Source organism: Athene cunicularia (assembly GCF_003259725.1).
Source record: "Athene cunicularia isolate RWA chromosome 5 unlocalized genomic scaffold, athCun1 chr5_part3, whole genome shotgun sequence".
In the NCBI taxonomy this organism is placed as follows: domain Eukaryota; kingdom Metazoa; phylum Chordata; class Aves; order Strigiformes; family Strigidae; genus Athene; species Athene cunicularia.
In genome coordinates, this window is record NW_020799103.1 from 8,671,801 (window position 1) to 8,688,794 (window position 16,994).

Consider the following 16,994-nt stretch of genomic DNA (forward strand, 5'->3'; position numbering starts at 1 on the left):
TTAAACAACAAAGTGAAGCGAGAATGAGTGTCTTCAGGGCTAGTGATTTGTGGAATTAATGTCAGCAGGAGAATAGCTGATACTTGATTACTAATTTAGAAATATATGTATCTTTAAGTGTACAAATATGTATTAGCTTTTACAGTCTTCTGAGAGCGAAATCTGCCTATTGAGCTGCTCACTGCTGAACACTATTTCCACCTTAATTGCTGGGTCTTAAAATGGGTACATTAAAATGATTATTTGTAACCAGTTATCTGGCAGTTCCTTCCTTCCTCCTATCTTTTCATTCTGCGGCAGCACATTTAATTAGGGTAAAGTATTGAGAGGTTCTTCTAGAGCAATAGGAATTTGTTAACACGAAGGTGGAGAAGTACTATCTATTGATAAAGCAATTGCTAGTATATTTATTCATGGATTATTTTTTTATATTTAGTTACCTACCAATGTAATGTGAGGATCCCAGATATGCTAGTGTGTCTAAAAGAGCTGAATGCTGTGTATCTGTTTTGCATAAGTAGCAAAGAAAGCTACTAGTCTGTCAGTAGTCCCTTTTCAAGAAGTCTCGTGTGATAGTTTTTTAATATCTAAAACTTTTAAATATTTTATCATCTTATATCTAATCAATGATACAGTTCTGAAGGCTGAGAGATTTTGTTTTAAATTCTGAGAAGATGATAAATATGTAATGTAGAATCTTGAATCTCTAGTATTGTTGCTTATCTTCTTAATTCTACACTTGCAGGTATGAATAAAAAGCATAAAACAGTAAAAACTGTCCAATTAGGTGAAGTTGGTGTTTCTAAACTTCTGAGGAGAGTGGAGACCTAACCATATACAACTAACTTTCAAATGCAGCTTAAATATGCTTTTTTTCAGACTTTATCTAATTTTTTTTCAGACAGACATATCCATGCAACATTGCATGCTTATACTCGCAATGCTAGTTTTTGTCTCTTGGTTTATCAGACATTTTTGGCAGCTATTTATAGGGACCATGTGAGCTTCCATTGTTTCTGTAAGCTGAATTGTCAGTATTAAACTTCAGTCTCTTCTGTTTCAGAATAACAAAGGAAATGGTGTCATCATAGGAGATGAAAGCTGAGTTTCAGTACACAGCCTTTCAGAATATAATTGCCAAAGCGTGGGTCTCTGAATATAGCGGTTGTCTGAAGCTGTGCCTGAAATTCTGACAGGCTTGCTGTTGCAGACTGGAATTCACCAATTAAATGGTTACTGTCCCAGTTTCCAGCCTCAACAGCCTGATGGACAGTACCATTTTGATGACATGAGTTTATGTATGAAACCTGTGGAAACATATGATGTACTCAGGTTTCAAATCTACACGTTGAGGGGAAAAATGACGACTTGAGTTCCAGTCTAACTTGTTGAGCAGTTGAGAATCTGAGTGACAAATCTGACATCTCCACTTTGTGTTGGCAGTGTTGGTTAGAGTCAGTAGCAGTTTCAAACACAAATTTCCGAAAGGCAAGATCCAGCATCTCTGCCACTCTGAAATTTCCTGTCTGATTCAGCTTATGTCACTATGTAGTCCTTGTCTGTGTGCTGTGGCTGCCTTAGGGGGTATAACATAAAAGGCTGAGAAACGAAGAAAGCTAACTATTGGAAAGAAGATAGTAAATTGAATGCACTGTTTAAATTGTAACATCTAGTTTTAACAAGATTCTCTTTGTCATTAATAACTATTTCTGTAATTGTAGGCATGAATTACTAGAGGAAGCCAGAAGACAAGGTTTGCCTTTTGCACAGTGGGATGGGCCTACTGTGGTGGTGTGGTTGGAGGTAAGTGGTCCCTCCAAAATAAGTAAATACGCCCCCCAGCCCCAGTGTACAGACTTCTAAAGAATTTAAGATTTTGGAGCCAGGAATGTTTTCTAGATCCTGCTTATTTCCTTTTTTTGTGCATGTTTCAGCTGTGGGTTGGGATGCCAGCCTGGTATGTGGCTGCTTGCCGAGCAAATGTGAAAAGCGGTGCTATCATGTCAGCCTTGTCTGATACAGAAATACAACGTGAAATTGGAATTAGTAATCCTCTGCACAGACTGAAGCTGAGGCTGGCCATTCAAGAAATCATGTCACTAACAAGTCCATCTGCCCCTCCCACCTCAAGGACGGTAAGGAAAACATTCCAGCATTGAACATCTTTCAGAACCATTAGGACTTCCAAAAACTCTACTGTAAACATGTAACTGAAAGGATTTGAGCTTCAAACAAGAATTTCTGGAAACATTAAATTGTAGAGGAACACATTATTTAAATACAGGATGTTTTTTCCTTTCATGGAAATTAAATGAAGGAATAACTCCAGTTTCTTTAAAGGAAAGTGAAGTTTATATCAGTGTAAGTATATAATCCAAAATATTTAGAATACACATTATTTGTCTCATCTTTTGGCCTTGTGAAGTATACATGTGATTACAGAAATTTGTAAAATAGTTGGAGACTATTTTAATCCATGTATACGGCCATTAACTCCAAATAATGATTCAGCCTACATAAACTAGGAGTCCACCTGTCTGTACCATAGTAAATTTACACACAAAGTTAGTGTGAATTCCCTCTCATGAGTGAGTCTGCCCTGAAATCAGAAGTTATTTCTAAGATTCTGGGGATTACGTACTAGACTACAAATGCATTTTTCAGATTAGACCAGAGTCAAGTGTTTGCCTGTTAATTACATCTGTGTAAGCTATTTATCACATTCAATTTTGTTAATATCTTTGAAGAAAAGTGATCCATGTTAATAGGTTTTTATTCCATGCCATTATTTTCAGTAGAAACACCTATACTTATGACTTTAGAAACCATTGCTTTTGCCCGTGCCTGCTCCTTACATGTACCGATTGCTTATATGTTCTGCAACCTCTCCTCTTTGTTACTGCTTTCCTTTCACTGGATGGGATTGGTTCCCTGTGGGGTCATATTAGACCACGGGAAATGTCTGGGTAACACATGAAGAAATGGAAAATCTTACAGCCACACAACAAACGGTTAGTTTACAGTGTTGCCACTTCTGTTCCTTAGAGTGCTTTTCCCACTTTTTGAACATTTGAATCAAGTGCCTTTCGGTCTTTCTTTCTTTTCTGAATTAATGTATTAAAATTCTGGATCATTGCTGCTTCTAATTAACAACATTGTAACCTGCATATTGATGGTTTTATTTTCAGAAGGGGGGAAAAAAATCAACATTGATAAGATTGTAAACAAAACTCTAATCTGTAAAATGGAACTCTAATTTGATTAAATAGACAAATTGGATTATTTCTGCAGAAATGTCTTGTCTCCAGAAAACTTAATCAGTAGATGGGTTTTGCAGCCTCTCGTACAAAAATGAGTGCCTTGTGTGTTTTTTTTTTTACAATGCATGATGCTTGCTTTATCTAGATATTTTTTTTTTTGGATATGCAGTAGACTTAGTCTTGCAGTGCATCTTTAACTTTGATCTCCTTACTAAACTTAAATACTAATATGTATGTGTTCTTTTGCTTTTCTAACCACGTAACAGGAAGATGAGGAGGGAAGCTGGGCTCAGGTTGGAAACTTTATGTAATATTATAGACTATATGTAAACTGTCACAATAATTAGAGCATGGAAAAAAAAATATCTGTTTTTACTTTATAGCAGTTTCTTTTAGTGACTCTTGGTGTGGATTGGGAGAGGGGAAACTACAAGTTTGTCTATATAATAAATATTTGGAAGATACACTTTTATATTTAGGTGATTTAAATATTCTAATGTTTTCTAGAGCTCCCAAGGTTTGGTGGCTCATCATTGAGAATTTGTAAAATACTTAGTTACACAGTACATCCAAAAAAAAGCTATGCATAAGGATTTTTAATAATAAAGCCGTTAGGAGAAGAATGTTCAGAAGTCTTTGTTATCATTAGCTTTCTGAAATACTTGTGCTCCTAGCTTACGAGTCGCCAAAATGAAGTTACTCTTTCTTAAGAAGCATTGTGATATTCTATGTATTGAGCATACTAGATCAAATTTTAAAATAATTTCGTGACAGTGTGGGGTGTTTTGGTGGATGGCTCCAACATGAATATCTGCTGTGTGCAGAAAGTCCCTGTTCAACCTGGCCACTGTCACAGATGTGTGCTACAAGACATACTGAGCCTAGATAGCTAAGTAGATTTCTGTGCACTAATTCTGTAATCCTCCTTGATTAATTGTTTTCCCTTAAAGTGGTGACAAATCCTAATTGTATTTCAGGCATTGAGATAGTCAAGTATTTTATACAGGGATATAAACAAAACTCAGGATTTGCCTGTGACCTGTATCTTTGTACAGTGTAGTCTCTTCTTGCTTGGCTGCCCTCCAGCTTAAACCTGTTTTAAGTCCCATTAACTAAGTCTCAGATACTCATTTGCAGATAGATTGTCAATGATAACAAGCATAGCTTGCCTTCCTGTTACAAGGAGTTACAAGAGTAACATGCTCTTTCAGTCTGCTACCTAGTGATGGCTTGAAGAAATGCATTTCTATGTGGCATTGCTCCTTTCTAGAAGATGCTTACTTTAGAGGAGAAATAAAGCTTTTGACTTTTAATTGCACAGTAAAAATGAATTATTACCCTTGACGTTTGGAAAAACAAAAAAGAGCTGCTGTTTTTTGTTGCTCAGAGTGATTAAATGCATAATTACAAATTCTCTTTTTAGAAGTGTTCTCCCCAAAATGCCTGATGATTTGAAGGTCAGAATTGAAGTGAAGGAAGTGGGAGTTTGGGGGTTTTTTGTTTTGTTTTTTAGGATAAGAACTAGCACTTAGAATTGCTTGTTCTTCAGTAGTGGGTTTTTAACATTTTTTGCTTACTTGATTGAGATCAGTTTCTGAAAACATTTAAGTGTATTAAAAAAAAAACCCTGCAGTTATTTTTTTTTTGACGTCTTGTGTTTATATGGTCATGTGAAAAACAAGAACCTCCACCCAGTTTTCAAGAGACAGTATTTTTAGCATCTTAACAAAATGAAATTCAGTGGCTTTTGCTACCAAAGCCATATAGACTAGTCTTTTTTATTTTTATTAGTTTTTACATATTTTTAATACTCTTCAACATAAAATAAACTAAAGAAGTTTTACTTGCTGGTTTGAATATCTAAAATTGCTTTCCTTCATGAGATTGACTTCTTCAGAAAACACATGTAGTATTCAGTAATTTTTGTTTGCTTATCTTTACAGGTTAAGAATTAAGTAAGCATTGTTTTACTTTAAAGTATGTTGTCTAAAAAAAGCTTTTTTATTTCTCATTTTAATAAGCTTATTCCTTAATCTTTTAAAAATAGACATTAGCCTATGGTGATATGAACCATGAGTGGATTGGCAATGAATGGCTCCCTAGTCTGGGGCTCCCTCAGTATCGCAGCTATTTCATGGAATGTCTTGTTGATGCTCGAATGCTGGATCATTTAACTAAAAAAGATCTGCGTGGGCAACTTAAAATGGTGGACAGCTTTCATAGGTAAATAGATTTAAGTTGGAAACCAAACTTAAAATAAATGCTTCTGTTATCTCTAAATGGGCTTTTGATAAATTTTTTTCTTTTCTAAACAGAAACAGTTTTCAGTGTGGTATTATGTGCCTACGAAGACTGAATTATGATCGAAAAGAACTTGAAAAAAAGAGGGAAGAAAGCCAGAATGAAATTAAGGGTTAGTGCATTATCTTGACCTCAGTCTGATTCTAATGTGCTTTCACTGCCTTAAATTTATTTAAAAAAAATGTATTATAAAATATCAGGAGATATGTCTACATGCAGACACCAAACAATAAATCATAAAACATCATTTAATCATTCACTTGTGCAGAGATGTTCTACAAATGCAGACGTTTTTGAAACTCTTACTGTGCTGCAGTTTGAAACAAAACTAAATGTTTTGTGAGGATGATGGTTTTGAAAAAGTTTTGGGTTTTGTTGGGTTTGGTTTTCCCCTGTTCTGACATAACTTTGCATCTATGTGATTTCACTGTTGCTTGTGGCGGGTAGTTTTTATGACCCAGCACTTTATGAAAAATACCCAGGTGACTGAGGTGTTTAAATATTCCAGATTCATGGTGATTATTGAACAAGAGAGGAGGAAGAAAATAATGCAGGATGGGAATCCACAGTATTTTCTAAGACTTCCCATAGAAGTTTTTTGCCCTGCCTAATATCAGAAGTAATTTCTGACATCTTAGACTAAAATTTTAGTGTTACCTTGTACACAGTTTACTTAGAAGGGCTCTGTGATTGCTCTTCCCCTTTCCTTTTAAAGTGTTGATAGCCTTTGGTGGTTATTCTACTAATTGTGCCTGAGTGTGTTCCCAGGAATTGCAACCAGCTGGCATGAAACAAGTCTGTGTTGTGGCTGGTAGGCTTTTTTTTTAGCCTCCTAAATGGTATGGCTGCATCTGTTGCCTATAGGGGATTGCTCCTTGGAACATATAACTCTTAAAGTTCTCCTGGGAATTGTTTGGGAAGATTGCCAGTTGACACAAGCCAGAAACATGCTGTGGATCATTACAGCAGTTTGATTGGTATAGACATTCCTGAGTAGTATAAAAAAACCCTACTTGTAAGAATGTAGTTTTTGTTTTGACATTTGGGCTGAACTTATAAATGCTGCTTTATAATGTTTTTCCTTGAAAAAGTTTGAAGATGAGTGTATATTGATTGTTGGGCTGTTAAGAGTATGAAATGCCTTCCAGCAAACTTCTAATGTGTTTATTTTCCACTTTAAATATAATGATTGTGGAAAAGTGTAGTAGTATGCATACATAAGCTTTAAAGTAAGTCTGCATTACTAAATTGAACTCTGTCAGAACTTAAAGGTAGATAAGATTATAAAATAATAATAAAGCTTTAAACAGTATTAAAGCTTTCTGTTCAAATTCAGTAGGAAGCGCATAAGAAATTGCCATAAGATTTTTCTTTTGGGTAGTAAAATTTTTCTCCCCAAAATATTTAATCTCTCTTGTGGTCCAAGCCCTTAAGTGGCTGTGTAAAACAGAAGATCCTGTCGTCTTCTACATGAACACTATGCCCAGCTGAACTTGTCTCGTAACTGTGACTGTAGCCTCCCTCTAGGCAGAGAGGGGAGATTAAGCAAGGACTACTGCTGAGTGTAAGGAAAACTGTTGTATGGAAGGGATCTAACCCTGAGTGGCGGAGGTTGTGTTGCCAATTGATAGCATTTCATGCACACCAAAAAGGCAGGGACAGATGAGATCACAACCTAAATGTTAAATAACAAAATTCCTTGAAAACTAATACTTAACAGCGTTAATGATTAATTGTGTATATGTGAAAATCAATCCCAACACAAGTGTACAGATCAAGAAAGAACTATGGGGTTTTTTGTTCAGAAAAGTTGTATTGTTATAAATTGGGCAACAACTTTTTTTCCTCCGTAGATGTCCTTGTCTGGAGCAATGAAAGAATGATCCATTGGGTAGTGTCCATTGGTCTTAAAGAATACGCAAATAACCTTATAGAGAGCGGAGTTCATGGTGCACTTGTGGCCTTAGATGAATCATTTGATTACAATGCATTAGCTCTCTTATTACAAATACCCACTCAAAACACACAGGTAAGCAAGAAGTAGTTACTTTATGGCCAATAGGACATTTCTTCCCTCTAGGAAGGTTAAAAATGGAACTGTTTCCTTAGGTAACTGCATGTCTTTCTATTCCCAGCTCTAGAAGTTTTAGAAATGGGAAGTTGTCTACTGTCCTATAAGAGCAAAACATAGAACTATGCTTTTCTTACTGTTTTCTAATTGATAATGACAAGTGGTTGATCAATTTGCTCGAGCAAAAAGTATTGTTGGAATATTTTCCCCGTAGCCCATCTTCACAACATTAGTGTAAAACTCATAATTTTTGTTGTTTGCTAGTTTTTATTCTGAAATAATTAAATATAGAGCCAGAAATCATGAACTTTCATGTCGTAACTAAGGGAAGGGAGAGCTTTAAAGTCTTCCTTAAATTTTTAATAAGTTACAAATTAAGTCATAACTCTTCGAGTACTAAGTATGTTTATTAAACTGATAAGTTATTAAACATTTTGGGTTATATTGAGTTTTTTAAATTACTGTAGGTTACTAATTACTAATCTTTTGAAATTAATTTCCATTTCTTTCATACTATAAACTTTAGGCTCGTGCTGTTCTGGAGAGGGAATTTAATAACCTTCTTGCTATGGGCACTGACAGAAGACTTGATGAAGTAAGTTACTTGACCCATCTTATGGTCCTGAGAACTTCAGCAGAACTGTTAAGTGAAAGAATTTAGCTTGAACCTCTTTAAGCTGTTGGCAGAATAGAGTCAGAAATTTTAACTTCAGATTCTTAGAGAGTTTCCGAATATGACAGGGTTTGTGTATTTAGGCAAGATAACTTTGAATATGAAACTATTGAGATGATTTGCAAGTTTATTTTTTGTGGCTTGTATGGTTAGTCTAATGGTTATCTAATAGCAGCACTTTGGGCTGATTTTTTTTCTATCTAAAATGTGGGAAAATTAGTGACCAGTGTTGCAGATGAACAAGCTATAATAGAGAAAGGTACTGTAGATTTCAAACCTTTGTCCTAATGACCAGTATTTTTAAAGGGTTTTGAGTGTTTTTCCAGAAAGCTTGTGTAGTAAATTTCTGTTAGTACTGGTATAGATGACTACCAGGTATGTTTACACCAGTAATTTCTGTTGGGCAGTCTGTGATCTTACAGTGTGTAAACTCCGTTTAAATGTAGTGAGTATAAAACTCTTAACTAGGTGTGAGACTTTTTTTGTAGACCCTGTGATCCATAGCATAAAGGAGAGAGTGTTATATCTTTAAACTTCTAAGTTCCTCTATGCTGTAGCTCTGTGAACAGTTTCAAGCTGGTGTTACTTCCCTGAGAGACTCCTAACTCTGTGCTGCCTCTTTGGTGCTAATGAGAGTTTGTGGTAGCATGCGTAGGCGGAAGTGGCTCAGATGAAGACTGAAGTGGCAAAACCCTAATGTGGTTATAACTAGGTCAGAGAACGAGCCCATCATATCTCAAAACATGTGCTAGTATGAGGAAGAGAACAGGGGAAGCTTCTCTGTGACAGACCTTGCCTGGTTTTGTGTTCATCTTTTGCCTAATAGACTTGTTACAGCCCTTTTATGGCATATCCTGACAGCTCTGTTCTCTGTATGCAGTTCTACTAACATCTGATAATGTTTCTGTTTTAATAACATCATCAGAAAGCAGCTTGATAGCTTTCTAAGGTATTTTTCCTTATGGATTTCAAACTGCAAGAGAAGGAGCTTTGAGGGAACAGATGTCTGCTCTCTTCTAGCCTCACAGGGTAGTTTGATCATTAACATCTCTTCAGGATACATGTCTCCTAATTTTAAAAGGGGATACATTTTAGGTAAAATGGCATCCAAAGGTTTGAGGTGTTTCTAAAGGTGAAGCTGGCAAATTGAGATGCCCATTGGGTATATTTTCACTGACACAATACCTTCACTGCAAAAGACATTTTGGAAGTGGGACTTGGAACTGTTGTATTTAGAATGTACAATATTATATTACTGAAGTGGAATATTACTTCAAAGATGCAGATGTATTAATGGAGGGTAATTACTAGTTAGGTTTACCCATGTGCTTAAGTAAAATACTGCACAGCAATATCATATTTACTACACTTATTTTTCTCACTGTCACTTCCCGTATTTTGTAGCATGAGAAAGCACAATAGCTGTATCATCATTCCTGTAAGACAGAATTGAAGGTTAAAAGCAATTGTTCAAATTAAGCCTCAATGTCAGTGTTCCCAAGCAGCTTTTATGTTCTGCTCCACTCGTCATATCCCTTAAGAATGAGTGATGTGACACTTAAGAATTACTGCAAATCATGAAGTACAAACGTTCAAAGTATGAAATGTTTTGTTAAATGGGCTGAGAATGTGAATTTCCATAGTTACTGAGCTGAAGAGCCCACACTCTAGCAAATGAACACAGATTGTTGCAAATGAAGACCTCTGCTGCTTTTACACCTGAACTGTTTCTGAAAATAATTCATTCAGTGGTATACACTTACTTAAGATTGTCAGTAATCCTTTTAATGTCAGTAACAATCCTACATTTTTTTGAATCACTAATGATGTTTATCAATATAACAGGATGATGATAAGAGCTTTAGGAGAGCACCTTCATGGAGAAAGAAGTTTAGACCAAAGGACATAAGAGGTTTAGCTGCTGGATCAGCAGAGACTCTTCCTGCAAATTTCAGAGTTACAACCTCAATGTCTTCACCCTCTATGCAGCCAAAGAAGATGCAGATTGATGGTATTGATTTTGTATTATTTTAAGCACGATGCACTTTTTTGCTTGGTATTGCAGGGGAATTAAGTTCAAATTACCTTTTTTCTGCATAAAAGCATCTGCCTTGTGCATGGTTGTATATATAACACTGTGTTTAACCATAGGGTGCTTTATAATTTCAGGAAGCTGTAATAGATTTGGTTTCTTATTACCTCACTGGAATAACAAAATGAGAATTATAGTTAGAAATAAATTATGTTAAACCAGAAAAATAAAATTACATTTTAGGAGAAGTCTTTTAATCACCTGATGTATAATTTCTAATTAGCAGTAATTAGACCAATGTAAGGTCCACTTCTGAAATGCAGTAAAATGCATCCAAAAATGATGTGAGTAAACTCCCTTGGATCATTTTGAGATTATTAAAACTTGAGTGAAAGGTGCATTTCCCCCTCTGCAGTGGTCACTTAAGTATTAATCATACTTGAAATCACGGCTTCATTGCTGTGTACTTAATGATTTTTATATATATATATATATATAGATATCTATATCTATATATATATATATATCTATATATATCTATCTCTCTATATATATCTATCTGTGTGTGTGTGTGTTTGTGTGTTTGTGTGTACATACACATGGAGAGATACATATTACAAAAAACCCCAAACAAACTGAAAAAAACCCACCTGGAAGTAGTTGATCACTGTCAAATGAGGTATCTCTTCTGTTTAAAAACAATCTTTATTACCATGAGAATAAAATTTACCTGAATTTGTTTTACAAAACACAAGTAAAAATAAATGGAAAATGTATTTATTGGAACAGACAGGATGCGAACTTCAAAATAATCTGTCAGAGTTGTCTCGGGTTCTGAAAATTGTGCTTATGAGTAAAGCTCACAGAAGCAGCCATTGCATCTGATGTTACTCTTAAAATGTGAGCTGTTCTAAATTTTAAATACTGTCACTAGCACAAAAGATTTTCCAAAAATCATATGGAAACTAATGTAAATCAAAATGAGTGAAGTCTTTACCACGTAAAACCCCTTTCTTTCTATCATACAAAAAATAGAAAAATATATAAACCATATAAAACAGAAAATAAATGACTTTAAAATTACCTTTGCCAATTTCAGTGTGCTAGTTTAGCATGCAGATTATTTTAGAATTCTTTTTGTTAGCCAATGAAACTAGGAGTGGATAATATATAAAGTGTAAAATAAATTCTGCTTTTCTAACTTGTAACCTTAGAGTTGGGTGACTACAGTAGCTGTAATCACATTGCTGTGATGTTGTTTTTGAAAACTAACATGCATGCTGTGTTCTGCATGTCTTCCCCATGCTTCTTGAAATAGGCAGTGTATCAGGAACACAAAGGTTGGATTCTGCTACAGTAAGGACCTACTCCTGTTAAAGCCTTCTCCCGGTGAGTAAAGTTGTTAGGTATAATAGTAAAGCAGCTGTTTATGAAATAAAACGTCAGGTATTTTAATGCAGTGAATTTACACTCTTAGAAAACTGTTTCAGGTTTTCAAGGTAGATTGTTATATTGAAAATCCAGAGATTATTTTCTGCAATGAAGACTATGAGTGTTTAAATATTTACTTTTGTAAAGATTATATTCTCTTGAGGGTGTTTTAAACAGCCTCAAAAAGTACCTGTGCTAAATAACTACATAGAAAGTATTGAAATCAAAGGTTGGATCAAAACATCTAGTGAAAGTGGGGACGAGGGAAGGGGACTAAATCAGGTGTGTAAAGGAAAGAAAATAATTCAGTGTGTGACGGTGCAGTTCAGACTATTGATCTTTCAGAAAAGTCTTGGTCAAATTTGTCTTAAGCTAAATCCAACCAGCCATCCTACCTGCAGCCTAAATTTGGGTGGTTGTGAGCAGTGTTAACAGTAAAAGGCAGCTTGATAACATAAAATACATGTATTCTGGTTTATGAAAGATGTGTAGTCCTGTTTTACTTCAGGATTTGGAATGATTTTCTTCAGTAGCCTCTGATGTGTTTTCTCATGGAACAGTACTTCTCTTGTTTTGCAAACAAGTCTGAAAGCCCTTTTTTTTTTTCTTTTACTATATTGATTTTTTTTTTTTTTAAAAAAAAAGAAAAAGAATCTGCAAATCTTTCTCTCACTAGCTGTTATCTTCCGTGGGCTATAAATTGCCTGCCTCTTCTGCTTACAACCTCTTTCCTTTCTTCACACCAGTAACATCCCTATCAATTCAGGTATTGGCCACCTTTCCTTTAAATTCTGAACTTTTTGCATATGCAAGTTTAATTCCCAAGAGTTCTTCTGTATGAAATGTATGAGAAGGGAAACTCTTGCACATAGCAACTCAGATCATGTGGATCTGTCAGTTCATAATCTCAGGGGCTATCTTAAATTTCCTTTTTTTTTTAGTTTCAAGACATCAAAGTTTTAAGTCTTCCTCTCCCCAAAATTCTCTGCACTGTCTCAGGATTTTCTATAATCAGTTGACCTAGGCAAAAAATCTAGGAAGCAGAATTTGACCTCATGTACTTGCATTGCAACTGAAGATTACAGAAGGCAATAAAACTGTGTACATCATGGCATGGCAATAATTTGATGCATGACTGCTACACTACTGAGCTGTTTGTGAGAAACTTGGAACAAAATGTTTTTAAAAAAAACTGCTAATGGAATATTTTTTTTGTTTTTTCTTTTTGTGTGTTTGTTGTTGTTTTTACAGTTTACCCACACTATTTCTACCGGTGATATGCAGCATTTTGAACATTTGGAACCCTTAACCTGTTAATACTTGTTAAATGGACACTTTGAGATATTTTATTACAGAGTTTTTAATTAGCAAATAAATTCATGAGTACTATAGAGAAAATATTTTAGAATCTAAATGTTTCTTATATTTATGTGACTTCTCATTTATATAGTTACTTACTTTTTCTGTTTCTATTCAGTCTACAAATCAAATCATTGCTGATTTTTTTATTCTAATTTTAGTCTTTCCAACTGAATGTACTGTAATGCTTGTATGTATGTGTCCCTATAAGTAATATAGGGTTTTTGTAAATTATGCAGTTACTGTAATTATCATTGTTTTTTAATAATGAAACTGAAGGTGAAAAGGATTTTAATACCTTTGTAAAAGTATCATGACACCAAGCAGTATATATTTTGTCTTTTGAAATGTTAGCTTAGATCTGAAAACGAGTCAGCTTTTTTTCAGGTAAGCATATGTTGCTGTAGAAGGCATGGTACATGATTGTTCTTCTTTTCAGAACTGTACCTTTCCACAAAGAGGATTTGTCAAGTAGTGGGAATTTGTCTTTATTTAAAATATAACTTGTTTTAAAAGCTGGGAGGAACTATAACACAACGGGACACCTTTTAGAAGTGATTGACTTGGTCATAACACTCTCTGCTGTATTTGTATAGCGTTATCTTCACAGTGACTGAAAACAAGCCATAAACCAAGAACTGTTTTGTGGGGTTTTTTTTTTTTCCTTAACTGAGGAGGATAGACTTCATAATAATTCCTGGTCGTAATCCACAGGCCACAGAGTTTTTTTCCTAGATCTTTTTGATTGAAAACACTTGTGGAAAGATGCTGGTGAAACTAGTTTTAACGGACCAATCATGAAGCACTGCAGTCTCATGTCAAATGAGTAATGAAAGATGAAGGTACAATGGGCTGAAAACTAAAGCAGTGCAACTTCTAATAAAGGCCTTACTTTTCTTATGTAAGTCATCTTTTGTGTTTTGTAAACTTGTTCTAAAGAGTTGTCTGGACTTTAATTTTTGATGGTTGTAGCCATTTTGGACTTGTATGAGTAGAAAATGTATCCAACACTTGTAAATGGCATATTAAAAAGCCAGCAAGAATCTGTTCAGATGGTGCATTATTTATTATGCAACAATATATATAGCATGTCTTTTTCTTATTTTGTTTTCCACTTTTAACTTGCTTGTAAAACTGAAATTCAGTGTTACTGTTTTTTCTATTAATCTTGTGTATTTTCAGATTATGTAACAATATGTACAGTCTACTTTTGAACTATTTTTATCACAGTATTATTTATTGCTTTCTTTCAGTAAAGTACTGATGCATTTTCCACTGCCAATAAAACACTATTGAAAAACTAAGATCTAATTGTATGCAGGCAGGTACTTTTACGGTGAGTGGATATTGTCAATAAAGCATCTTAATGATTGTTTGCTGCCCTGTAGATCTTGTTTCAAATGATGACTTTTCCCCAGTAGAAGAATGTTCCGTTAGATGTGACATTTTCTTGTTCAAGTTCACATGTGTTCATCAGTTTTTGAAAAGCAGTTTTCCGAAGAAAACTGATTTATTGCCTACTTCTACTCGTAGTTAAAGCTATGATTTACTTCTAAAAAGAGTAGCAAAAAACTTTCACACAACTTCAGTGTATTCTGGTCCATGTGATGAAGACTGAAGTGCTGTTCTACATAGCAGCAACAGTTGCTTTGTTAAGAGATTATGACCATGGTGGTATTTGGGGAGAGACATAGGAGTCGAGGGAACCAATACAAAATTGGGTCACAATAGGGCCGTTATGTCAACTTTAATGTATTTGTAAACCATATCTTATGTAGAAGACAAGACAGAAGGATAAAGTTACAGGATAATCGAAGCAGTAGTGAAGCATATTTCATCATGTCCTCTAGATCAACATCAGGATGTGGAATGCATGGAATGGAAAAACATTGTGATTGATGCTTTAAACATTGTTCAATAATGCATCTCTGTTTGTCTGGCTTGTCTATATGAGTTGCTATCTGATCATTTGCAGTCTCTTTTATATTTTCAGAGAATCTATCTTTCTAGAAAAAGCTAAAATGAAACTGCAGAAGGAGATCCTGACTCACTGTTCAGCTAAACTTCACTGTTTAGAAAAAAATTGCATAGACGTTTCTGGTCACTTATGTGATTGTAGGTGTTCAAAGTCATGTATTGTTGCTTCTCAAAAGTGAAAACAACGTGGAATAGACTTGTAAAATGTGAAAAGAACATACGTTTATTATTTTAAGGCTGTAAAACCTTAACTGTTATGGAACAATGGAATTGACATGAGAGCTAGAATAAATGAGTGAAATAGAAAAAGCTTTCACGAACTGGCAAAACTGTGTGTTGACTTCCTTCTGTGAATTATACAGCAAAGCTATATCGGAGAAATTGAGAAAAACACTTTCACTCAATTTTAATAAACCCCCCCAGAAAGAAGAAGATGCAAGTGCATGTGTCAAAGGCATATGGCTGTGCTACAGTGATCTTTATTTAAAGCTTGGTTAAATATAACTTTTTGTACATTTCCAAAGGTCTTTAAAGGCTTTAGTTGGAAAGAGTGCTATGAAAATTAAAGTATACATTTTATCTGCAATAAGGAGACGGTGGAATTATCTGAGAAAACTTTAAACTTGGAATTTTTGCATGTTTAGAGAGCAGGGAATCTCAAAATGGATCTTACAACTTCAACTTTATCCTTTCAAACTAATGGAGAGTTAAAAGTCAAGAAGTTGTTTTTGCAGTGTCTTATGGACAGTAGTGATTTATCATGCTAAAACACAGAGCAGAGAACATGTTAAGTAGTTCACAGCAGAATTTATGCTTGGAACTGGAAGACTGAAGATTGGGGGGGTCAGCAAATTTAATTTTCAGGTAAATAAAAACAGAATGCCATGTTTGAAGTGTTATTTGAGGGGTGGAATTTTTGTTGACACTGAAGACTTACTTTGCTTTTTAAAAAGTGTTTTTTCACTTCTTGATAATCCCATTTTCAGGGTTGTAGTTTTGGTGCACTGCTTAGTAATATTTAGAATAACTTGAGTTTAATTTCGCTTTGTTAATAGTAATTTTTGCACAGGGATTAGGGTTCTGTTAGCCTGCTTTCTCCTCTAGCAGACATATTTTTAAGAGTAATTTTAGCCCACTTTATTGATTTTATAAAGTAAATTACCCAGGAAAAAAAATAACTTGAGCTTATACTGTGAACTACATTTGTCTTTAGGTGAATGGAGGTAGCTGTCCCACTAAGACCGGGGCTAAGTAAGTTGTGTCCCTTCTTCCAAAACTTGTCAAACTATTCACCTGCATTTTTTTTTCCTTACCCTTTACTGCGCAATGTATTTGTGTGGGTATTTGTAATATTTTTTTTTTTTTTGCTAGAAATGTCATTCTTTAGAATCTGTTTCCCCTCCTCTAAAAGACACAAAGAAATAGTGGGCAAACAAGTAACTCCTAAAGCATTAAGGCTTCTTTTTCCTTTCTGTGATTGTTTTCCTGCTCTTTAGATACCCTGTCAGCAGTCACATGGGAACATTTTACCTACTGACAGAGATGGAAAAACCCGTCAAACCGCTGTAGCTGTGATATCCAAAACAGGATGGTGTGAAAGGGAGTAGTAAGATGTAATAATTTTTTTTTTTTTTAAATACCCATCTGCTGTAGCCCTTTTTAAACTGCTGACGGTGCGCTTTTCAAGGTGCTTGGTCATCTACTTTTCCTCAGCGTTTTTAAGCCACGGGGAAAGGCGCAGCGAGGGTAGGTTTTACAAAAGGTGGGGGAGGACTCTGCGTGGCAGCCGGCTGCGCCGAGGCTGCCGGCCGTGGGCCGCCTCCCGCCGGGGCGGGCCGGGCCGCTCCCTCTCCCACCTGGAGCCGCCCCGCCGGGCGGGAAGAGGAAGTG

At 35.2% G+C, this 16,994-nt stretch overlaps 1 protein-coding gene across 12 annotated transcripts in view; it reads left to right on the forward strand.

Moving 5' to 3' along the window:
• Positions 1 to 15,433, forward strand: part of PPFIA1 (PTPRF interacting protein alpha 1) — a 59,641-nt gene extending 44,208 nt beyond the window's left edge. For 7 of the 12 annotated variants that reach the window (XM_026850752.1, XM_026850754.1, XM_026850756.1 and 4 more), the window contains 11 exons: positions 1,722 to 1,803; positions 1,935 to 2,135; positions 2,949 to 3,011; positions 3,527 to 3,553; positions 5,308 to 5,483; positions 5,576 to 5,673; positions 7,415 to 7,590; positions 8,159 to 8,227; positions 10,151 to 10,316; positions 11,656 to 11,726; positions 13,020 to 15,433. In XM_026850752.1, the coding sequence (XP_026706553.1) occupies positions 1,722 to 1,803; positions 1,935 to 2,135; positions 2,949 to 3,011; positions 3,527 to 3,553; positions 5,308 to 5,483; positions 5,576 to 5,673; positions 7,415 to 7,590; positions 8,159 to 8,227; positions 10,151 to 10,316; positions 11,656 to 11,714 (1,117 nt within the window). In that variant the 3' untranslated portion in view covers positions 11,715 to 11,726; positions 13,020 to 15,433. The remainder of the gene's footprint in view (positions 1 to 1,721; positions 1,804 to 1,934; positions 2,136 to 2,948; positions 3,012 to 3,526; positions 3,554 to 5,307; positions 5,484 to 5,575; positions 5,674 to 7,414; positions 7,591 to 8,158; positions 8,228 to 10,150; positions 10,317 to 11,655; positions 11,727 to 13,019) is intronic. The other 5 variants (XM_026850759.1, XM_026850760.1, XM_026850763.1 and 2 more) reach the window with 2 other exon arrangements.
• Positions 15,434 to 16,994: the final 1,561 nt, after the last annotated feature.